The sequence below is a fragment of the Antedon mediterranea genome, chromosome 1, assembly GCF_964355755.1.
Source record: "Antedon mediterranea chromosome 1, ecAntMedi1.1, whole genome shotgun sequence".
In the NCBI taxonomy this organism is placed as follows: domain Eukaryota; kingdom Metazoa; phylum Echinodermata; class Crinoidea; order Comatulida; family Antedonidae; genus Antedon; species Antedon mediterranea.
Window position 1 is genome coordinate 31,369,580 of NC_092670.1, and position 26,339 is coordinate 31,395,918.

The following is a 26,339-nucleotide window of genomic DNA, read 5'->3' on the forward strand; positions in this document are numbered from 1 at the left end:
ATTTCTAATCGTGCTAACCAGACCACTGCCAAAAACTACTATACATGACGGAATTGTAAGTTTGTACGTTATCTTTTCTTTAATTATAGGTAATGCCTTGGCATCAGATGTTTTTATTTTGTATTTATTTATTTATATTTATATCCACAAATTTCATGCATCATCCTTTCGCTGCCCTGCCCAATTTTGTTGCCAATGGTTATATTTTTTTTTGTCTTTGGGGACAGCCAACTTTTATTGCAACGATATTTAAACGACATTAAGCTTTATCTACACTATCATCAAACATTACGTGACACAAAAAAAAATGTGATGTGCCCATATATAGACATGATGATGTCATATCACTATCATATTTGGGCATATCACTACCATATTTGGGCACATCGCACTTTGTTTGTCAAACTAGTTGGATAGTAGTGTAGACAAAGTGTTAGTCTGAATATATGAGTATTGTAGTCAGCTTTAAAATGTAAAAATGGGAAGTGTATGTATGGCGCCGCCAGTTTTTATTTTGACTGGGTGCCTGTAAATCGCCACAAATGTTGGCTTTATTTGTACAGTAATTCTTTTGTGTCAATACTGTTGAGCTGAGCTTGTAAGAGAATTGTACCATAATAACAATGTCTACTGGTAAGTGTTTTCAATGTCCTGACCATGTCAGAATAGGGTATTAAATGTTTCAATTTATTTTGTAATTGTTTGTAACAGTATTATGGAGTAACTTTGTGTCAGGGTGTTGAGTAATTGGTCAGATGTTTTGGTCTAGAGGTTGTACAGTATGAGCACCATGCTAGTGATCTGTACATTGTGTGTTTGAGTACCACCCAAGAATTACTTGTGAATTCTTTCAATATCAGTATAGTAGTATAATAAAGTACAAACAATATGTCAGAGTAGGGCAAAACATCTGACTAATTTCTCAATTTATTTTAAAACATATTAAACCATATTATCATTTACAGAAATAATACAGTAGTTACCTGATATACAGTAGGTAATGTTTCGTTATATAAACCAGTGGTAAAACTTGCTAACCAGCTAGACTTGTATCTTTTTTATAAAATGTTATACAGTTATATATTTTTTCCTTCAGAGGTAACATTTTGCTAAAATGTTCAACAGAAGTGTTCAACATGCTGACAACCCTTTAGGACAGACATTTAAAAACCTGTATCCTGCCATTGTTCAATGCTTTTCTATTATTCTGTTCGGCTACGTGTCTGGCCGTGTTAAACTGTTAAACAATACACACGCTAATGGCCTCGGCACTTTTGTCACGTATTTCGCCTTGCCAGCGTTACTACTCAAATCTATGGTGGAGCTGGACTTTGCCAAAGTTAACTGGCTTTTCTGGACAGCCATATTTGTATCGAAAATTATAGTGTATTTATTAGTGTTTATATTTACTGTGATTCTTGGACGTAAACATGATATTGGTTTGGCTGGAATATATGCGATTGCTAGTACACAGAGTAATGACTTTGCACTCGGCTATCCAATTAGTAAGTACATTTTTTTTTATTAATAATCACTGTGCTAGGTGGTTGTTATGCTGCTGCTATGTTTGGTTAAGCTTGGTTTCCACTTGAATGCACACAGATGTCATTAATCAGCCAAAATGTTAGTTGTGTTTGGTCAAGTCACATTGTGTTACATTCCAAGTAGGAACCAAGCTTTACCAAACAGTTTTTTTTATGAACAATAATATGTCACTATAAAGGCAAATTTATACAGACGAGCAGCAATGGTATTAGAAAACCACGTAGCTTATCCCACATAGAATCTGTATCTACAGTATCCTGATTGTGTTGCCGCTCAACTGCTCTGCTTTTTGTAAATGGTCAAGAAATTCTATATGTTGTTTTCCGTTTACCATTTCTGATCGTCTGTGTAAATTGGCCCTCAAATGAGACTCGGTTTAAAAAGCATGCATTTCCCATTCTGTAATTGGTTAGTCATTTGTTTGCTGTTGGATGGTATGTGAAAATGTTTTAAATAAAAAAAGTAAAGGCATTACATGGGGATTTGAACCTGCAATATATTGATGGTATGACAAAGCATATCTTTTGTAGACATAACTTAACCAAACAAAGTGCTTGTTCTGTATTTTGTGTACCTACCTTATAGGCTGGTTTGTCAATAAAGTAAACTCTCTAAATGTGTTGTGTCAGCAAAAATGAAGTATTGTAAAAGTTAGGACATCTTCGACTATATTGATTAAATTATATTAAAGCCAAGAAATAATTCAGTAAATGTTAAAAAAGTGTGGTTTATGTCTTTCTTTCAATCAAATATTGTATAGAAACATGTCATGTGATTGTATTTGCTTGATTTTCATGTACAGTATGCGTTAATGTTTGCTTTTGTGTAAACTTTGAATATAATTATATTAGTATGTTGACATTTTGACAGTATAATATTAAAGAGGTAATAAAACTATAATAATAATTATAGAAATTGTTATATGATTTGATGATGCCCTGGATGCACCATATAGTTGTTGTAGTACCATTTAAGTTTTTTAAATTCACTGTGTTGTGAAATAACAATAATTGAAATTTCTTCATTATTCCTATTCTTTTTTCAGTTGTTGCCTTGTATCAAAATTGTCATCCTGAATTCATTCCATACTTGTACCTGTTCGCTCCGATTTCACTCGTTCTTCTCAACCCAATCGGCTTCATTTGCCTAGAGATCCAGAAAAACAGAGGCACATCAACGGCATGTGGTTCTGTCATATTGAAAGTGATCAAAGGCATTGTATCCAATCCAGTAGTACTAATGGTGTTGATAGGACTCATCTGCAACTACGTCTTTAGCCAAACTGTTCCGAGTTTGATTAAGCCTATACTGGAGACGTTAAGTGCATCCTTTTCGGCGACAGCTCTCTTTTTCCTCGGCCTAAACATGGTGGGAAAGATTCGACAGGATACTGGCTTTTTCTTTGTTACGCCAACTTTATTAATTGCAGCTAAATTGTAAGTTATAATAAATTATTTAGTTATATCTGTATGACAGTACTGAATTTCATTCATGTCATTGAAAATCTGGGCAGAAAAACTATGGTGGTTAAATTCTGTTCACGATTCATCCGACGAGAACCAGCGTTTTATTCACACGCGCCCTGAGAGAACACGGTCAATCGAACAGCCCAGTGATGTCATACAAAATAAGTCAAGTTTTTCTTGGCGTACCGTTTCCTGATCGAGATAGCGAAGATAGAGATAGAATAGTTTGCAATATAAATATCCTTTTTATTTGTCATAAATATTTTGTTAAATATGGTAATTAAAATAGATTTGATTTATTTTTAATTTTATTATAATCAAACAATGTTTGTTTCATTTTAGAATTTTGTTACCTTTGGTAACGAGGCAGGTGGTATATGCCATGAAGCCAGGAGGAGATGATGCAAATCTTACAACTGATTTCAGTACATATGGTTTTCTGTACGCCACCATTCCAGCAGCCCCAACTGTTTTTATCTTTTCTTCTTATTATGGGGTAGCAACAGCTGTTGTGAGTATGATAACAGTTGCTGTAATAATTGAATATGAAAAATCATAAAACATAAATAATCATCAAACCATAATAATAGCTCTTGTCTCTCCCCAGTGCTACATTTTTATGTTTCATTGAAAGGAATAAATCATTTTAAATACATAATTATTAACATATCGTATGATGATATTACTTGTATTATATTTACTTGACACAAGGGAAACTCAAAATAATTTCGATTTATTTTTTTTAAATACTCCCAAAATACGGAAAGGATAAATATAATATAAATTAAAAATTATATTAAGTTAACACACAAACCATTCAACATTATGAATAGTCAAGTAAATATAAAAAAAAAAAAAAACATTTAAAACTTGTATTGGCATAATAGACTGGGAAAATAAAAGGTCATCATTTTTTCCTCGTTTTAAAATCTTAATTTTGATTTCTAAACTACTTTAGTGGCCCTGTTGTAATGATTTATAAAATTAATATTTGTAATGTTGGCATGAAATATTTTTTAGACCTTTATCATATTATGTTTTGCTCAATTCAATCCAATGTATATAATTTTAATAATAATAATAATAATTAAAAAAATCTTTTTTTTTTATGTTATAATAATAGATCGCAACAACTATGGTGTTAGGTACTTTTGTGTCTGCTCCACTGATGTTTATAACTGCAACCGTGGTAACACTACCTGTAGTGGATCCAACTATGTATAACATGATCCTGGAGACTGTTTCATATGATATATGTTGGATTGGTTTTGGATCCTGCGTAGGTTATTCTTCCATAATATAGCAATGAATTTAATGTCCATCCAAATTTAGTTTTATTGTAATAATCTGAATTATGATGATAAATATTGATCATCATTTGGTCATAATGGTTTTGATTGATCACTTTATTTCAGAATAAAAATATATATTATACATATTATACAACAAATAATACAAATGGAATTTAGTGAAGAAATTTGAAGATCGTATTAATTTTGTTATGATAATTAAAATATTATTTCAATTGTCATTGTAATAATCATGTGGATGATGATTAATAATGTTAAACTTAGATAACATGATGATGATGATTTTAATTTTTCATTCACTATTTTCAATATTTGGCCAAAATGTAGTAGTAGCATAAAGTAGTGTAAATAGGGAAAAATTATTTGATGTAAAAGAAATAATGTCACGTTGAAGAAGATAGATAGAGCAGCACCACTAATAAACAGTAATAAAAGTAATATTTCAAATTTTAATTTAACAAATTAAACTTTTTTTTTGTCTTTTATAGTGTTGGATACTTTTAATTTATATACTTGGAAAGCGATATCTGTTGCTTCCCCATCAATTTACTACAAATCTAGTTTTTGCACAGGTAAGTTAAAATGGTCCCAAACTCCTTTATTAATAATCACATTTAAATACAGTCTTTAACATAGTCTAACAAATATACAACAACTTTATTAGTCTTGGTATTTTGGATATACTGTACAGCATTTTGTAAAGTATATTTGAACTAGATACAAATTTGATATCACTCACTTTGCATACAAAAAGAGTATTCACACCGATTGGAATATTTATATGAAGAAAACTAACAATAGAGTTCAACCTGCATAAGCTGACCTTTTTTTACCCACTTGTGTCAATACCCCTAGCCTGTTTGCCGTTTATCTAGAAAAATCGGTTAGCATAATAGTATCGGCAAACGTTTGTCTGAAATAACAGACAAATAGTTTTAGGGCCTGTTTCTGCTGCAACTGCTCAAAATACGGTATCAAAATACGGTATAAAATACGGTATTTTTTATACCGTATTTTTTAGTACCCCGTTTCTGCTAACAATACTTCTTGGGTGGTCGTGTTAAATTTCATCTTTTTTACCCAAATTGCCATTCATTAATTTGATCGATAATTAAAAGTCGCAATAAAGGAAGTTTTACGTCTCACTTTCAACAGCCTAGCCCTAGTGATAGAGATGTTGTGAGAGCACAGAAAACATCGTAATGGGGACAATTAATTCGTTCCCTCCCCGAGTTATTGTATTTTGCAATGTTGTACTGCTTTCGCAGGCTCTTCAGCTTTGAGTTTACTTGCTTTGGAGACAAGTTTATTCCATACTCCTGCTTTATTTTTTTAGAAATGTCTTTATAAATGTGGTTGTCCCTTTTATTACCTTTTAGTTGGTCAGACATTTTAGTTTCCCCACACACATTTATTTAGTAAAACTGTGACGTCTTTGCTCCACATTTTCGCCGAATATATCTATACATGTGTGTAAAGCAGCTAACAGCGACAGAAAATAAAAACACGAATGGTGACCTTTTGTCATGTAAAAAAAAAATACGGTATTTTTTATTGGCAGCAGAAACGGGTACAAAAAATACGGTATAAATTTGTAAATACCGTATTTTATCCACAAATTTTGTGGGGAAAATGCGGTATACAAAATACGGTATATTTTTTATGAGCGCAGTTTCTGCTGCCAAAAATATACCGTATATATACGGTATTCAAAAAATACCGTATAATATACGGTATTTAGTTGGCAGCAGAAACAGGGCCTTAGTCTAATTGTTAAACTCTTTCTCACTATCTTATGCAGCTGTATTCCATATATATTGATAAACACACAGAAGTTATTTATATAACAAGGAAGTAGTCTTTTTATCTGAATATTATAATATCTGTAGAGTGTTTTATTTGTTTCATAATTTGAATTACATAACTAGTATCTTATCCAAAATTATATATTTATTCAATTTGGAGTCCTTATCTTTGAAAAAAAAGTAGTGTTTGTTACACTATTAATGCGCAATAGATACATTTTTAGTGTACAAAAATTAAACAATTCGTCAATATCTTGTAGGATTTAAAGTAATAGTCCATTATCATCATCATACAGTTAATTACTATGGAAGCAAATTAATACCAAATTCACCATCAATTTCAATATTTAAGGTTGCGCTAACAAAACACTTTGTTTCTTGTTATGTATAGTTTATTTGTATTTCCAATTGTTTAAATTTCTTGTATACAAGGTTCTCTATATATAAATTATGCTTATTTCAGGAATACAGACACAATGTAAAATGCACTAACTCCTTGTCTCTTACTCACCCTAGCTGTTTGTTCCATGTGTACCACGACAGTTTAGAAGGCCTATACAATATTGTTTCATATTTCTGTCTTGGGTTTAAAACAACATTTCTGATATCATCGTTAAATTTTTAACCGCCAGCGGTAAAGATAGTTTCGGGTCATCACTTTGCGACTTCTGGGTTTTTTGCTGCCTTCTCTAATCTCTAGTATTTTAAAGCTGAAGCTGTTCATGAAGAGATTATTATAATTAAAACTTTCTAATCTGTTACTTTATAGATGTTGATGTGTATTGGTTATATCCTAATGATGTCATGGGAAAACTGTGTATATTGGCAACATCTCATTCAACACACTGTGTTCCTTGTGGGTGTCTTCAGCTCTCGGTGCTGGACAGCAATGGTAGCTGTGTCTCTGTGTATGTTGCGATGCCGTAGTACCTGCTTTGTTCTACAGAACAAGTTCTGGATTTACTTCTATGGATGGGGGTAAGGAAAGCGTTAGTAAACTAAAGCCTTGTTCGCACTGGACTTGAAATTTAACCATGGTAACTTTAACCAATGACAACAACAAATTTGACTATTGTTCGCATCTGGATATTTTCATGCAATTAACCTGGTGAAGGTCATGTGTTAACTTTATTTGCATGTTTGAATTGGACTTTTTAGGCAGCGTGGTTAGTTTTACAGAGATCAAGTTCTACTATGCAGTCAGCTGTTGGTAAAAGTTACCATTGGACTTGGTTATTTAACCCTGAGGGAATTGTAGCCAGTGTTCGGATTGGATTTTCCTTTGTCATTTTAGCTGGCAACTAGGTTAATTTGTCCAAAGTTCAGTATGGTCAAAGCTTAATTTAACTTTGTTGATGATCTGATTAATGATTTTTTTAGCGCCATTCTCATTCATGGCACTGTAAAAAAGGATCAGACCAGGTGAGGGACTTCAATGATGAAGAGTGTCTAATATGTAAAGGCAGTTTCAGAGCCTAGGTCCAACAGATAGATCTCCCAGCTATTTTGGCAGATTCAATCACTTCTCTCCAAAGTTCAAACTGTGGTTGAAAATTACTACATATTTAAAGCATCAAAGGCAAAAATTCATAAAGTGAATAAAATATATAATAGTATGAATTTAAATAAAAAGGGTATTATTGTGTTTTCTTTTTCAGAGTACCTATGGTTGTAGTTGGAGTTTTAATTAGTGTCAGTAATTTAAACGATGATATGCTGTCACCTGTGTTTGGTTATGGCAGGTCACAGGTAAACTATAGGATGATGATGATACCTCAAGCTTGATTCCCACTTAACGCAACATGAGGGCATAACCAATCACGATGTGATGAATCATCTGAACTGCAAATGTGATTGGTCAACTCACTCACCTACATTGTTGCATCCAAGTGGGAACCACGCTATAGGTGCAAACCAGATTGTGGTCAGAGTATGATCTTGATAATTGTGTGCAATGTTACAATCGCTATTGTAGAAAACACCAGCTAATGTTGAAACAACCGTTAATGTAGAACAATCAACTTCTAATGTAGTGAAACCTCCAGTTAATGTAGTTAACAACATCTTATGTAGTAAATACAAACTTAGGGAGATTGCCTACGATGTATAGTCATTTTAGAGAGTATGAGATGGTGATGCGTGTGACAGTGGCGTAACAGGCGGGGGGGCAGGGGGGGCGGAATACCCCCCTGGCGGATTTTACCGGGTTGAGAAGCGTTCGATCGGGCTGGGTAACAAGTGTAATATAATGTTGCGTTGTTGAGGTACTAATGAAAGACTCTAACTCGCTTGACTGTCGTAACACTATATTGTTTATTCAGTATAATACTTCAGTACAATATACAACTATAAGTATACATAAGGAACGGACGATCAATGATGCTGTCAGTGAGGTGTGGTGTGTGTAGGTCTGCTTCTGGAGAAGTGGTTGTAAGGTGTGTCTGGGCCCTTCTGAAACCTGGGGGTATATTGGCTCAGTTCATTTGCATAATGTCATTACATCATCTGTGAGGGTAACGATTGGTCCTAAGTTGATCCAGGGGTGTTTAAGTGGGAGTGATTAACGGTGTCATAAGGTATTTCTGTGATGGATGACACTGTCAAATCTGTACTTAAATAGTGTCGATCACTCCTGGTTTTAACGATGGGAAAGTCACAAAATTAAGCTAAGTGTTTTCTTTAGGGACTCTATTATAAACTAAATGGTCGTTAAAACATCTGGACAAACTCTCCTTTGGACTTTCTGGGTCAAGTTTGTGAACCTATCTGAATTCCGATACAAAGGTCAATTTCTTAAATATAAAAGTATATCTTTATATCACATCCCTCTGTTTCCCTTTTTTTTTTCTAATCTATTTAACATATAAAAATGGTTATAATAGTGGCATGCAAAATTAAAGTTATATAAAAGAAAAAAACATTATTATACATATAAGCAAAAATTGAGTTAGCCAAAACCATTGACTCTGAAGTGTAACCTTATCACTTTCACTCTCTCTCTTCTCTCTCTTTAAAAAATGAAATTAAAATTGAATTTGGTATAAAAATTCCGGAATTTATATAAAATTTTAAAACAAAAAATGTATATAAAAAAAACAAAAGTGTTCTTCAAGATCGACATAATTGTGGGTCCGTTGCTTTGGAGGCATGCTACACTCGGATTACCGAAATATAAACATCACAACGGTTGGGTTTCCCTAAAAAACATCGGTCAAGAAGTCGACTCCCGTTAATTATTTGAAATAGAAAAAAAAATTTTATAAAGGATAAATTGAAATCAATCGGTGGGTTTATATAATAATCGATAAAAACGGAATGCACTCCACGGTATGTCCAACATGTAGGTAGTTGTGTAAGGGATCTCATTCAAATATACCATACCGCAATTCAAGCATTGGTATTTCTTGTTGAGGGATATTTGTTGGCAATTTTTGTGAAAAAATGTTCCGCAGCATTTGTTGATTGTACAGTCAGTATGAAAGTTTTTAATTTCGGGGTTACATTGACAAATTTGGCAGGGGGTATCTTGGTATTTATTTTCCAGGTACTGCATGTTACGAATGTGCGAATATAGTTTTTTCTTATATTTAGTTACAACATATCCAAATGGTGAGTGTTCGCTAGGTTTTAATTCGTCTTGGGGTATGATGCCTGTTTGTTGTCGGACTCTTGAAAAAAATGCTGTGCATTGTGGGGCTTTGATGTCTTTTGTAATTGCTAAGAGCAGGAGGGTCATAGAATAAATATGTTGTCTGTGAAATTCATGTGTGTTTGGTATACAAGTGGCGATGCCGTCTAGATTAATGGAAAGGTCGATTGTGGAAAAGTCAAGTAGGGCTGGTTCACTCTTATGCTTCCAAATGTAATCTATAATGGGGGAGGACATTTTGTCGAAACAACATAAATAACTGCCAATGTGTAAAAGGGTATTTAATTTGAGGTTTGTCAGTTGGTCTGCTGGACGGATGTCGCAAAGGAATAATAAAACTCTTTTCAAGGAATCTAAAGTAAATGGCATCGTTTTGGTAATATGGAGAATTACGTTTTGTTCGCTTTGGTAAAGGATTATCTTCTTTATAAGGGCACATTCTGTGGACAGGGGCGTCATTTGAATTTTGTGTTTTAAGCATAACTGTGTAACGTCAAGCTTTTCGGATTCCATTTTAGGGGGAAATTTGGAATTGACTAAAATTACGATAAATAAAATTAAAATGTATTTAAAATAAACAATATTAAACTAAATAAACGATATAAAACTCAAACAATAAAATTTTAAGTTCAACTATTATAACAATCTCACAAAAGTAAATTAACTTATAATTCGACAGTAAATACTGTATATTTGATACGCTCGTGCGACTTATTTATAGTCTGCCCATCCGGTTGTTTATATATATAGCTCGTAATTGGCTCTACTCCTCCCTCGAGCGTTAATCAAACGTCAATTGGTCAAATTTAAAGAACTTAAAAAATTTAAAAAAAATAAAATAAAATACAAAGAAGGGATAGAAGAAAGAAAATATAAGATAAGAATAATATATACGATATATGATATGGCTTCAAATGAGTCACAGTACAGTATGATATTCAAGTAAGATGATATGAAATACACAAAATCCTGACTGACAACTCGTGGGAAGACGCACTGCTTATCAGTACATTAACATGCGGTCAGTTGACTGTGGTTTTTGGCGTCTTTTATCTAAGCCGCCATCGCGGGCATCTCATACACAATTGTGACGCTGTGCGTGTGAGGCCACCTTAAAAAAATACACTCCTACTAATCGTATGTAACGCGCTAGCGATCAGCAAAATGAACGTACTTTCGTGGCTGGCTGTCACTCCAATACTCAATCTTTCACAGGCATACTAACACAACACTACGATTGTTTACTACAGGTCTAGTCAAGCCTTAATAAATTTAATTAATATAAATCGACATAAGAATAATAAAGTATATTTTAACTAAAATATAAAAACCTAACACTAAATTTACAAGATAAATTCTATTTGATAACTGCTGAACATCGTGGCACAGAGCATAGTTGTTTGCTTGACATAAAAGGGTATTCCCCTACACAGGTCTCTGCGTGCGTGTGACGTGCCCAGCCAGCTGCTTGATAGTATAGAGAGAAAGCATGCAGCTCACGCAAGTGCAAGGTGCAATGGTTGAGTGAATTCAGGGATCACCTTAATTCCATGGTTTGTTACCTAAACACCACATGATGGTGAATATGCCTGTTAAAGTCTCAATGATACGATCCCTTAATGTACCATGTTGTTGTTAGGAGGCTTAAAGGGAGGAGGGATCTAGCCTAGTTTCGGTCGGCAAGAGAATGCCTTCCTCTGACAATTTAAGGTCGGCAATTGAAATTCGTGGGCTGGAAATTTCACCAAATTATATAGTTCATAAACAAAAGAGTTTAGCCGGAAATGCGATTTGCGGCCATACATAGGCCTATAGAGAAAAAAAAATTCGAGGGTATGGTTCCACTAAACAATTTAACGATCCACCCCGCCGTCAAACCTGGTTACGGCCCTGTTTCAGTCTTCTAACCGGAAAAATTACTACCTTTGCCAGGTGCGGATCCAATGTTAGATTGGGTTTTCACATGTTCAAATGTTATGTCACCTGAGTTTTTAACGGTGGAAAATGTACGATCATTTTGCTGATTGCTGTGCAATAAATGGGAGTGTTATTTCCAGGCCAACTACTACTAGTTAGGCGCCATTTATCATGAATTTTATGTGCGAGAGTACCATTTCCGACGATCTAGGGGTGTCATTTACCAAAATTCGCTTCGCCACAGCCCCCACCATGGGGGGGCTGTGGCTCAAGGATTTTCCCCTCTTTGCCCCCGCCTGACAAGACCCCCTTGTTACGCGGCTGGCGTGTGATGAAATGGCCACTTTTTGAAAGTCGGTAGCTTGTGATAGGTGGATAGGAGTGTTGACAAAGTGCGAGGCAGCGAGGCATGCCAAATATTTGTGCGAGGCATCATTTTATCATTTCCAAAAGTCCGAGGCATGCGAGGCATATAGTTTACAATTTCAAAAAGGTGCGAGGCATATCTTAACATGCTATTATGATATATTATAGGCCTAATAATCAATCGATACAAGCGTATCTAAATAGATTCGTGTATACACTCATCATGTTGTTTATTTTTATGTAACGATTGTTTTTTCATTCAAGTCATATCGTGTCAAATTTTACTTTTACAAAAGTGCCCAAACTACGGTTCAAAAATCTGAACGACAGTCTTCAACTTTCGATAAACAATAATTGTTATAGCGACACACTCATCAAATGATTGCAATGTTTGTTGGCATTTTGAGCGTGTTCACTCACATGTCTCTCGAACATAGCAGAGTGAAAATAATATTTTGTCACACCACTGCGCCTAGATCCGGTAGACCCGAGAGATGGACAATCCCTCTTTACTATTTAGCAGGTAGCGGAATGATTCAGCCCTCAGCTCAGAGGATTGTGGTGCATTCCCCTCCTATAGCACGTGGTTTCAGCAGCAACGCACAGACTTCTCTCTGAGCGGCGTGCCAAAGACATTTTTGACATTCCATTCTCTAGGAACAACACGTGTACCTCTCTCGCAAATAAGGTGAACAGCGATTGCCAGGACAAGTTCAATAACTGGCGGTGAATAAAAGGTAACTGATATGCCGATCCAATAACATGCCGCAAAGAAAAAAATTGCGACAGAATTCTGGAGCGCGTGTGAAAAAAGACTTACGTTCGACAATTGTAATACTAGGCCTAAAATTAAACTTTAGCTAATATGCTTAGCCCTAACCTAGATAAGAGGCCTATGTAGAAAATAATTTAATCAATTTTGATAAAATAATAATTGGTGTAATATTTAATAATGATACACTATTCCTGTTTTAGTAAGCTAGGTATATTACGAACGATTTTTATTTATTGTTGTCCATGTACGTACTAATAAACCTGGCGCTAGTTTCCTTCGCTTGTATTTTTACTCCAAATTTGATAACTAACTTTATCGTGTGAATACCACACCTTAGCAGTATACCTCATGAGTACTTTAATGAAAGAATCACATAAAAAGTAACAAATAAATCCTTAAATTAATGATTTTACAGGCGTGTTTCTCGCACACTGTTCGCGAATTTCACTTATTCAATGTTCAATATTTTTGTTTCTATGGAGCGCCAAAAGAGCAACGATAATAGAGGACTAAAACTCAGTGGAATGCGTCAATTTCTCATGCATTTATTGGTGAAAAACACGTTTTATTTCAATATATTTGTTAATTTGTCAATAAAAATGTTGTAATATGTTACTGCTGATACTGTTCTGTTTTCAAAGAATAATAATCGATCCTAAATCAACATCACTACCTAGTCTAGACCTAGGACATCCTACTAAGGATATTATGATGAATTTTTCTATTTTATTCTTTAAAAGGTTAACGAAACCGTGTACATTATCAACAGTAACATTTTTCCTTACTGACAGTGACAAAATCTATTGAAATTGTACTTGATTTTCACCAAATAATGCGTTAAATATAAATGGATTCCACAGAGTTTTTAGCCCTCTAATTAATTTTGCTCTTTTGGCGTTCCATAGAAACCAAAATATTGAACATTGAGTGTGCGAAATGCGAGAAAAACAACGTCTGTAAAATCACCAATTTAATGGATTTATTGTTACTTTTATGTGATTTTTCTTCATTAAAGTAGGCCTACTAATTCTAAGCTGTGGTATTCAGGATAAAGCCTTGGTTAAATTACAAGGCAGGTGCAAAAGGAAACTAGCCTAGCGGGCCTAGGCCTAGGCTACTTCAATTTCGGTGATTTCCTGCCTTGCAATTTTGAGAAATGATAAAATGATGCCTCGCATTTTTTGATGATGGTAAAACGATGCCTCGCATAAATTTCTGACTTGCCTCGCATGCCTTCCCTGCCTCGCGTGCCTCGCTGCCTCGCACTTTGTTACTACCCGGTGGATAGACTGATAGCTAACAAATTTAGACATAGGTTTTGTAAAATATATAACATTTTCTACTTTTGCTGGCAATAGTAACTGCATTAACTGTTGACCGTTCTACATTAGCTGGTGTTGATTTTTATTTACTACATAATCTGTAGTGTTTCCAGTGGCGTATCCCCCCCCCCCCCCTGATTTTGTGTCAGTCGGCACATCATCGCGTCCGTCAGCAAATAAAGGTGCCGGGGAAAAAAATTAAGTTAGGAAAATAAGAATAAACTATTATTCTGACAATAATTGAGAACTGTAAACATAATTCTTTTGAGTGTTTGTTTATTTACATATCATATCATTCCCTTCAGATCAACTATTTTTTATTTTCATTACATCTAACCAAACACGTAAAAAATGTGGTTAAAATATCTTATCATCTACAGTAGCATCTATACGGCCGTACGCACTAGATTGTTTACTCAAAAGTCTTTGAACGGACCGGTGACCTTACCATATTCAACCTTGTTTTTTTTGTATGTCTTCCTACGCTAAGATTATATATTTCCACATGCCATGTGCTTTTTTGTCTAAGATATATTTATTATAAGTGCCAAAAACCCAATTTTTTTCTCGATATGAGGCCTTCATTATTCAAAATTTTTAAAGAAAAAGCACACATACCATAAAAAATATCCATGTATTTCATTTTTGGAACAGAATATTCCGTGAGGCTCAACTACAAAACCACCATTTTGTGATATGATGTCATCGTAAGCCAATCAAAACTGAGCTTTCTCGCGATTGGCATTGCTCACGGTTGAATGATTTTGGATTCTAGCTGATTTGATTGGTGGATGCGAATCACCCGCAGCGGAATGTTTTCTCTCGCGCGTGTACCATGAATCTCTCTGATCGTTACTACACAAAGTTAGAGCAATGAATTTGCCCGAATTCTGTTAATTCTGGTAAACAACTTTATATATTTTATAAGCATTTAATAACATGTTTTATTGATATTTCCAATGGTGATATATAGAATAAATTACTAAAAAACGTAATTATATGTAATTATTTTAACCAAAAATGGCGTAGTTAATAGAATTGTCGACTGAGGCCGCGATGTTTTAGACCCTATATTTCGAAAACTACAAGTCAGATTTTCCTAATTCTTTCTTTATACTAACAGATAATGTTGGTTTGGTTTTAATTTTGCAGCGTTATCCCTATAAGACAACATGACTCATGACTATGCAATCCTAGAACATATATTGATCAGGTATATGTACAGATAATGACAATAATTTTGTCGGCAAAGTTGCAAATTCCCGTCCCCCTCCCAACTTCAAAATCCTGAATATGCCACTGAGTGTTTCTACATAAGCTGGAGGTTTTACTACATTAGCGATGGATTGTTCTACATTAACGATTGTTCAGACATTAGCGGTTTTAACATGCAGGCATTAAAATCTATCAAAAATAATAATAATACAGTGTTTAAATGAAAAGAAATTTCACTGAAGAAATTATTTTGAATACTTTTTTGTTTTAATACAGTTAATAACATCATCAGTGTTTTTGATACTGAATATTGCGCTGACGATTATCCCGTTGGTGGTGCTACAACGACGTGATAGATTCCAACATTCTAAATATGAAGAACTACGTGGCGAGTCATATGTGCGAAATCCTGAATCAGATAATTTACTTGAGTCTTCAGAAGATGAAGGTACTTATACTTGTTGTTTTGTAAAGCTCTTTTTACAATATAAAACTAAATTGACAAAAATATGGTAATGATATGATATCATCATGTCCATATATGGGTACATCACATTTTTTTGTCTCATACAGTTTAATAGTGTAGACAGAGCTTAAGAGGCATTACCTAAAAATGTAAATATTATTATTATAATAAAAATAATAATGATTAAAGCTGAAATAATTTGAACCCATTGCAGCCAGCAAAGATAGCACACAAGAAGTCTATTCTCTATACTATAACCATTGATGGCTGTATAAGGTTGAATCTACAGTATCTTATTTTTCAGCTTCCATTCATTGATCCTTTAAAGTAATAAATAAGACACATGTAATCTTTTAGATGATAGTGATTCAAGTCAAGAAAAGATCACCAGTTCATACCAAACAAAAGGAGTCATTGACATAGAAGATATTGGCAAAGACCACAAAAAGAACCTGAATATCCAGATGTGTTCAGGGGCTACGCAATGCTCACCACAACAACGGGATCAATGCCGTAGTATCTTGCAAAAGCGAAAAAGATACTGGCAACACCTTAACCTATTCATGAGCATGTCAGAGTCTGCCACTCACCAGATGGGTCGACATCTGGTGCTCCTTCTCTTGCTTATTCTCTCCATGGTTTTGGTAAGTAACCGAGTACCTATTTACTAAACAATTCTTAAAATCCCTCATTCACATAATAGGTGCAAATAACATTTTCCAGCAGTATGACAAGTTTTTTTTTGTAGGCCAAATTTTGTACAATGGAACAGTTTCATGATAAAGATTCCAAACCCTGGTGATAGTCTGTGAATGAAGGCCTGATCATAACTGTGCACTTTGCTATGCTATAGGTCACTTGCAAGTTAACATAAACTTAGCATTCTACTTCCTTTCTTCACTTTAAACAATGTTGAAATTAGTACCCCTGGAAAAGAGTGCACTAGTGTTCAAGATCAACATAAATACAGCTTATATCTGAGAGTATACAATTATGGAATCTTCTAAGTTAAAGGCGGAGAATACTTGAAAGAGAAAGAATTCAAAGGGTGCTCTAATAAAAAAAAAGGCAAAGCTCAGATTGAATAGAACATTATCCATTTTCAAGGAATACAAACATTGATTATTATAGTATATTTAGAACACATATTATTCAATAATTCCCCACTTCCATATTTAATCGAATGCTATTCATTTAAAAAAGCAGTGCTTGGATTTTGGCTGTGAAACATAGTAGCTACAGAGTATTTTTATGCAGAACTGTTATACAAAAATCTTGATTTGTTTTCATCATATGTAAATAAATTATAAATAATTGTCTTTTCCTTTCAACTTTCAGGGTTTGTTTCTTTGTATGTGGAAGCTATTTAACAACACTGAGTCTGGTATCTACATAGAACTGGAATTTCTAGACAGTGTCTTTAACTATGGACAAGGATTTTTTGTTTTAGCAGTATTTGCTTTTGATAAGCAGTATGTTATAATACCCTTCATTAAAACGTAAGTTTTTTAAATCATTTCGTTTTTAGTAGTCATAGAGTAGTACAATTCTTGCATTGCATAGTTTTTTTGTTTATAGAAATAGAAACATTCAGAAAATGTGTGTCGTTAGTTAAGAATTTCTTTCTGTTTACACTTCACACAAATCAGAAACAATGTAGTGATGGTCAATTCCACCCTGTATTTAATGGTTAATTTAGCAACAACGCTCCAGCCAACATTTTGTAATATCCATTGTCGGACAATAGTAACTATTATTTTTGACTTACAAAGGACAAAGGTACTGACACTGCCTATTAAAATCTCTATAATATATATTTTCTTTTGTGAATTTTCAAACCTAACACATACTTTACTCCTCAAGGATGGAATTCAGTGGAATATTCTTGCAACGTTCTGGGGATTTCGTTAGCGGGTTTGTAGTCTATATGTGCATGTATTATTTATGTAAACGCTTTGCCATTGTCAGTTATCACATTGTTGTTGGGTTGTAGTTGTATTCAATGGTCATTTCGCAAAATGGTACGCACTTTTTCAAACACTGAATTTGTCACAGGTACTAGGTACAACATACAACTATACATTTGTACACCCTATTGTGGATTTGAATTCATTTACATCATCTATAACATTATGGTATTGTGGGTTAAACTAATAATGCAAAAGCATCCACCACTATTTTTTCCATAAACATGAAATCAAAATTCCACCGACATTGTGGTAACAAAGGAAAATGGTGTTAAAGTTAAATAACGATGGTGATAATTGATGATTAATTATTTTTAATATATTTGTAAAAATTAGTACAAAACAAAAAGACTAATAGTATAAGAATAATAATATAGAATACTTTATGATATTAAAAAAATGCTTATTTTAATAAGCAATTATGTTTGTGTTTAATTAATTTAATTCTTGTATATTTTGTGGCTGACTATAGTAGCCATTCGCGATTCAACGTACATAGATCTTGGCAATTATAGTATAGTTGCCGCTCGCGTTGTAAGGGTTAACATTCTTTTTAATAAAATGACCTACAAAGCATAACAAGAAGCTCTTGTAATAATTACTGTAGATATTGAATTTGAGTATACAATAAATAAAAGACAAATTAGATATTTTTTCCATTTCCAATAGACTTTGAAACTCAATAATAAAATTATGTAGGTACAGTATTCAGCTATTAATAATTATAATTTATTAAATTTTTAAAATATTTTTAATGAATTAATGTTCAACATATCATTTTCCTTGCCCTGTTCAACTGCATCCACACAGGGTCATCCATAGTGCCATAAACAAATTATTTTGTTTGTAAATCCTCTCCCATCTTTCCACATATTTATTACCTTTTAATGGCTGTGATGTACTTGTTTATGGTAAATTCTCTGTCTGTTTATTTTGTATTGTAAACACAAAGTGTGAGGTGGTATTGTTTTAATTGCTTGGGGTTGTCTGTTTCAACTACTGGCCTTTATTCACACTCTCTTACACCTGTTTTCCTGTCGTCAGTTTTGTATTGTAAACATTATTCTTGCCCTGTTAATAGAAAAAGATTTTCCCAATCCAAGCCTGCTCCTGCTTCACAAGTATCTCATACCTGTTTCTAAAAATAGATTATTAAAAATAAATGATAGATATTTAATATATATATATATTCTGCTAAGTTTTTTCCTCCCAAAATAATTCTGAAATTTAAATCATTGAATTAATACATTGTGCCATTTTTCATAGTGAGAGATTCATGCTACATTTTTAACATTCACAGTTTCATTATACCTTTGTTACATTGACCTGATAGTCTGTTACAAAAATTCTACTTTCAATTATTTTCAATTCACCATCTTGTCTTTTCATGAAATGTTTCATATTTCTGTGAGCATTTTAAGGTAAAAATCATTTTATACAAATTATTATAATTCATCATTTTTTTCGGAATACTATAAAAATATATCGATGGAAAATAAATAACAAACTTAAACTAAGAAAATGTCCTACAGATTTAAATGATGCTCAATTTTGCATCTGAAATGATAAATTAAACCTATTAGCACATGGTATGATATAATGCACTTCTCATTATCCTACCCCCTATCCTACCTTGCATTTCATACCCAGTTCTTCCACGCCCAACTTCCCAAAATAAAAAACTATAAAGGAGTAAATGTACACAGCATAAAATACATACCATGTTTATCTGCTATCTGTTAGCAATCAATTTATTATTATTATTAAAAATAATTTGGACTAAATTTTTAATTAATTTTGCAGATGAAGTGATCTTTGATTAGATCTACAATAATTTTTACAGCCTTATACCAGTTTATGGAGGGGTGTATTGATAATTGTCAATTTTGTTTTTCAGCTTTCGTAAATTGTTGTATGGTGTACAAGCAGTTCATCTACAAGATCCGTCTAACCTAAGCTCAGATGTACTCCACACCTGTGATCAATTCCTTGTTCACCATGTAGACAAATGTAAAAGTGAAATTGTTCAAAATTTAAGGTTGGTAAATCAAAGTATCTTTATTCAAATTCATAAAATGCAATTATATTATAAAAACAATTGCAAAAATTACCACATTTTTTTGCATTTACACACTTTAAAATGTTTGGCTGAATTGTTTGTTTTCCCATTAAATCAATGTAAAAAGTACAAAAATTAATGTTGAATGTGCAAATTAAAAAGGTGGGATTTGAGGAGTTGTTTGAATGTGGCGAGTGATTAAGCATTCCTGATTGAGTATGGAATGGCGTTCCAAAGAACAACAGTAGACCAGGAATACTACTACAGTCTCTATAGGCCCGTTTATACAACACGCTAAATTTACACTCATTGACGTTGGCGCGTTGTATAAACAGAAATGGATTCCGTGTAATTAGTACCGGTATACCATCTGGAAAGGCTACTTGAAAAGGCTACTTGACGACCGGCCAAATTTGGCCAATTGGAGCTGCTGAAGTAGCCTTTTAAGTAGCCTCGGGGGACAAGTTGACCTCTCCAATGTAATAAAATATTACTAACCAGCTTTCGTCGGATATTAATTATTATGTCATCTCCATGGTAATAATCAACAGCCTAGCCTATGCCTACAGTATTCAGGAAGGACTGATATCTTATCGTTTTTAAAGTAATTCCCCACCAGGAGAGACATCGATCGATCGCGAGGAGTAAGCCTAGGCTAGAGGCCTAACGTGCATGCCGGAACGGGTGGATTATATCTCTATATAAATAACAAGTTTGAACAAAAGAGCTTACGACAATCTTAGGTAAATTTTTATTAAATGTATAGGCTACTTGCTTGGCGACTCATTTAACAAGTTCGTAATCGGATTGTAGTACTCTGTACAGTAAAACCAAAAAACACCGCCTCAACAACCTCGTGCGATGTACGATCTGTTGTTCTTTACAGATCAACATTGGTAGAGTCCATTAATTATCAGGGTGTTTAAAAATGTGATAACTATTAAAAACCTGCCTCAACCACTGTGTAATCAAAGCGTTTATTTAGTTAAAACTTTGATCCCCCAAAATTGATAATCACGTATTCCGTTTATCACATGATTGAGTCACGGTTGGTTGCACACTTCTTTTTTACACGTCCGACGGCAGAGGTGAAATATATTCGCCAATTCGGCGAATAAGACAATATATTTTCACTATTTGGTTTCACGATTGCCGTTTGGCTCACAAAAAAAAAGCTAACCTTCATTTTCATCACTTTTTTAGGGGTCGGTCGGGCGTGGCCAACACAATTAATTTTTTGTTGTATCTGACGAAACTTCCTGTTCACAAAGCACACGAACGTTCAACGGTAGTTCATTTTTTATGTATGAACAATGCAGATTAGGGGATTAACCTTGATCTGTGATAACACGCATCATAGGAACATGCATGTAAATAAGAAATGTGTTGTATAAACACAGCCTATGTTTATACTTGGCATCCATTACTGTTATGTTTTCAATTTGACCATGGCCCAATAGTATGATCTCCCATTCATATCACACTTTAAAACACATTCATCATTCTTGTTATTTAAGGCTTACTTTTCACAATAAACATGTTCCTAAAACAAATAAAAAGATTTAATCAAAACCATAAAAACAAGTAAACAAACATAACCTCACACCATCACACCTTTTCAAAATCAATTAACAGGTGTTGACAGTTTAACAGGCTAATAAAATAAAGCAGGTTACTTTATTGCTTTGTTTTGTGTAAACAATAACATAGGATGTTAACCATTGATTCTGCATTAAAGGAACCAGGGATTTGTAAGGACAACATACAACATTTGAAAGGTCACAATATTCTCTAACTGCTGGTGAATAGGCTGGGTTTAGGAAAGAAATTCAGAGGATATCCCTATGTAACTCACTCAATACTCATTAACATGTTTTTTAATGGCTGTCCATTTAGTGTGGGGGTTAAGAGGTCAGAGTTCAAGTTTAAAATACACGACAGGGTAGGCACTGGTCATTTGGTACTATGTAGTTCCCCTTTCAGATACAGTATAAACAAAGGATTTGATAATGCTATGAACAAATGCAGTTCTATACTTTACTACAAAAATATAAATTGTTTTCATCTTGTATTTTGTGAGCAAGATTTGAGTGTTTCAGTTCTCGGTTGTCTCTGTGATTATTGAAATATAATTATTTATATGAACATGTTTTGTATACCTAATTGATTTCCAGTGAATATTTTCAATAAAATTAAGTAATTTTTTTATTTCATTTATTTTAGATATCATTTCAAGACATATACCAATGTATTTAAAGGTTGCAGATTTGTTGATTGGCTAGTTGATGTTGGACTCACGGCAGAACGTTCTGATGCTGTGGATTACGGAAAGCGTCTTATACAAGGCCGTATTATTCAGCATGTAATGCAAGAACACGATTTTGAGGACTGCAATTATTTGTACGAGTTTATATCGTCGCCCTCAAGTGCTGATTCTGATACTACTGAATCTATTGAAAGTGACTTGGAATAATGGTGAATGATTCACGCATTTTGTAACCATTCACCATTCCCTCGATTGGTTTAATGTGAATGATGATAGTTGGGCGCTTTACATAAAGGTACATGTAATGACACCTCAATTACGTATACAGTAAATCTTCTAATTGTAACTATGGGTTATTATTCTTTGATTGTTTTTTAAGGTGGGTTACTATTAGAAGAGGGGTTACTATTAGATTTGTGAATTACTAGTACTAATTTTAAATTAGGCACCTGAAAATAGTAACCCACCCCCAACTTTTCCGGTCAGCAACTCATAGCAAAATAAACAAATTTGGTTGAACTCTAACTTTATTTTATAAACTCAAAAGCACTCAATCCTCCCCCACTCTCGAGATCAACATGCATTATCTCCTTATTTTCAAAATATGGCTGCATCACAAGTTTGTGTGACTCTATTAGAGTAGTGGGTTATTATTATAGATTGACTTATAAGGTGGTTAGGGTTACTATTATAAGGGGGCTACTATTAGAGTGTGGGTTACTATTAGAGTGTGGGTTACTATTAGAAGATTTACGGTACCATATTTATAAACCGTCATGAACAATAAACGACCTGTGGTTTATTCAAATTATTACGGAAAATATAAACATAAGCATATTTGGTGTGTTCAGACCCATGAAGTTATGGCTTCCACTTATCTTTTTATAGTTTACACAAGTTATTTTAAATTATATACCATAAGAACGCTGTAGGTCTAAACGGGCCGCCTATTGTCTTAACTTTAAATTCAGTTCATCTAGATTTTTTAATGTTCCTATCCATGAAGAAATCAAACCCACAGTAAATAAAATGTAAAATTGGTGCAATTTGTGTAAAATTAAGCAGCTATTGAAAAAGAAAATAATATGAAGTTTTCGTAGGAACAGCTGAGTTATATGTCAAAGGTCAAATCAGGCCTAAATTTTATTTTTTCATTCCTAACATTGTTTCATATTCCTCCAAATGCATAGCACTTGTACAAATAGTGCTAAGTTCCTTTGAAATTGTTTATGTGCTAGGATTACATTTCTACAAAAGTCAGTTTCAGTCAACTTTAAAAAGTTGATTAATATTAAGATTCAGAAAAACATTTTATTATGAATTCTAAGTTTATGCCTTGCCTGAACACTTCGACCTTCATCGGCATGGGCAACCTATAAGCACAAATTATAATCACCTATGTCGTGAACTGGTCATGAAATTATTGCAATTTCCCACAATGACGCACACCATAGTGCGCATATATTTTGCACAAATTTTGAACCCAGACACACATGTTCAACTTGTTGAAATGTTCGCACATATTTTATGCTTTACACCTCCTGTTTCCATAAGTTGCCATGCATGATTTCTGCCATCATGCATTTAATTGGAGGTAGTGCTAACAAGGCTAAAATCTTTATTTCTGAACAATGGAGCTAATTTTATACCTATGGGTGATAATAGGTATAGAAGATACAATTTTTTTTATTTTCAACAGTTATAAACTAAATTGGAATGTGTAATTTGTCATTTCAATGTGCACAGTTGAAAACCATTTTAGCACAAAGTTTTGTAAACTGTGCATTATAGTATGATGATAGATGAAAATTATTTTTTTGATATACCTTGAGTGTAATGAATTTAGATTGTCATAAGTGAATATAATGATAAATATGTATAATATGATTATGTAACAAATTTTATTGAATGTAAACATCTTATTTTCTGTATAACAGTATTATTAGATCAGTATGATGGGCTTAAGGCCAATTTACACAGACGAGCGGTAACAGTAAGCAGTTAGTGGAAAACCAAAATATAAAACTCTGTTATTTCTTATGACCATTTACACAAAATGCCGAGTGGATGGGTGGTTGATAAATAAAGATAAAGATTCTACGAGGGACAAGCTATGCAGGTTTCCGCTACTGGCGTTTCCAGTAGTTTTTGTGTTATTCTGCTATTAATAGAACGATTAAAAAAGTACATATTCCAACTATTATTAAGTTTAAAGAAACTATTTAATGTAGAGTTTAAAAGGTGTGTGAACATTCTGCTATATTTGTTGAAAGCCATTTTGTATTTCATTTCAAGTTTATTTTAACATGTATATATGCTATTTTTATTTTTAAATAATTTATTTACTCAGTATGTACCATTATTTTTATTTTAAAATGATCAATTTACCATTATTGAAAAGAAAATAATGTGTACACTTATTGTTTTAAGATGTTAATATTCCTTAACAAACATTATATTGTTTTATTGTTTATTTCTTGTTATGTTATAATATTGGTATATTATTATCCAGTCACTATTTAAAAATATGCCTTATTTATCTGCAAACCAGGATTTGGTAGAATTAACTATAATGTTATATGTTTATCTAGTTTGCTACATTTATTTATTCATGTATTATGTGTGATAGGTTTAACTCAGATATGCAGCAGGAAACAGTACATAGACCTAATACTGTATAAGTAACCGGATTCCATCCACAGACTTTTAAATGAAATAATGTATTTATTCATATAATCTTCATGTTTAAAGCTGATCATGAAGTATGAAATGTCTCACTACAGGCCTATAACAATTTAAATGATTAAGGGCATGTTTCTCCTTCAAAAAATGTGTGAATAATTTACTGGACACATTTTAAATAACCATCTAAAGATGTATTGTTTCCCAAAAACATTGATTAGGCCACTTTGAAGACAAATTAAACGGTTAAATTCAACCAAAAACCCATTGACTTCCAGGCAATTTGCCTATATTTTGCATTAAATTTGCATCCAATTTGTTATCAATGTGAATAAATAATATGTGACAATAAAATGGCATAATTTTTTTTCAGGGGGACAATACATCTTAAGATATCAGTTAAAAACATCCCGTTAATTGTGTGTTAGAAGGCCATTTAACCGTTTTTTGCCGTGCATCTTTTAGCTGCAACACAAAATAAATTCCTCTTTTGACTGACCAGTATTGACTTGAGTTGTCTGCCATAAATCTTGACCATTTGACCACATTGCGTTTTGGTTAATGTTCACGGTTTTTTGTTGACAACTACTCACTGGTATAACAATTTTTTGGGACCAGCACAATTCAATTGGTATATACAGTACATTTAATATTTTAATCTATTTTTAAATAGATGTTTATTATATATTATGCAGTAGATACGGCTCTTAATAATTCAAAACATGATGTGTTTATTGTGTGCTACAGACAGTTTCATGTTGTTATGCTTTCCTCGATTTGTAGGTGCTTTGCTAAAATATATTTATGTATTTAAAGATGTATTGTTCCCCCAAAAACATGAACAATGAAAATTATTTAAATCAGACTTTGAATATGTTATTTTTTTGTTTTAATAAAGTTAATCACTTCCGAAGAAAAATAACGACAAAAATGTTTTTACTTATAAAAGTGACAAAATAAATGGTTAAACTCAACCAAAAACCCATTGACTGACAGCCAATTTGACCATTTTTGCTTTAAATTACAGTTTTTTTCAGGTAAATACATTTTTCCTATTTTTGGTGAAAGTGGATAACTATTATGTTACATTAAAATGGCATATTAGAACTATATTTTCAGGGGGACAATACATTATTAATTAAATCCTTTACTTATGTTGATTTTTATTATTTATCTTTTATTTATTAGGTGCTGAATTTTTAATTTGTGGATTTTGTGTTATATAACTGTACCTGAGGGTCACCAGTAAAGTTCCCTTGGTGGCTGATCCTCTTAAACTTGGTTTAAATAAACAAATAAAAAAGTACACATGCAAATACTTTGTTGTCTTTTGATTTCAGCAGCCTATAACATTGGTAGTTACTTTGATGATTGCTAAATAAAATAAAGAAGACAAGAATACATGATATCCAATTCTGAAATAGTAATGAATGTATTCAAAATAGCTAGTCAAATGTCCTAACGGGCGCCGTTTACCGTATCTTAAGAGCCAACAATTATCGGCATGGGTGTGTGGCTGACTCACTCCT

General features: G+C 33.2%; 1 protein-coding gene across 1 annotated transcript; it reads left to right on the forward strand.

The window, feature by feature from the left end:
• On the forward strand, positions 1 to 26,126 carry LOC140063662 (lysosomal cholesterol signaling protein-like). Its single transcript, XM_072110106.1, has 14 exons — positions 1 to 55; positions 1,097 to 1,505; positions 2,591 to 2,981; positions 3,354 to 3,522; positions 4,135 to 4,290; positions 4,810 to 4,893; positions 6,896 to 7,104; positions 7,785 to 7,875; positions 15,647 to 15,818; positions 16,194 to 16,480; positions 17,175 to 17,335; positions 17,700 to 17,750; positions 19,701 to 19,841; positions 22,086 to 26,126. Exons 2-14 carry the CDS (start codon positions 1,115 to 1,117, stop codon positions 22,333 to 22,335), a joined length of 2,553 nt encoding a protein of 850 aa, XP_071966207.1. The 5' UTR covers positions 1 to 55; positions 1,097 to 1,114; the 3' UTR covers positions 22,336 to 26,126.
• The last annotated feature ends 213 nt before the right edge of the window (positions 26,127 to 26,339 follow it).

Coding starts and splice junctions, on each gene's coding strand:
- LOC140063662 (XM_072110106.1), top strand. CDS start 1,115: ATGTTCAACAGAAGTGTTCAACATGCTGACAACCCTTTAGGACAGACA. Junction 4,291..4,809: donor GGATTGGTTTTGGATCCTGC/GTAGGTTATTCT, acceptor TGTCTTTTATAG/TGTTGGATACTTTTAATTTA. Junction 7,105..7,784: donor ATTTACTTCTATGGATGGGG/GTAAGGAAAGCG, acceptor TTTCTTTTTCAG/AGTACCTATGGTTGTAGTTG.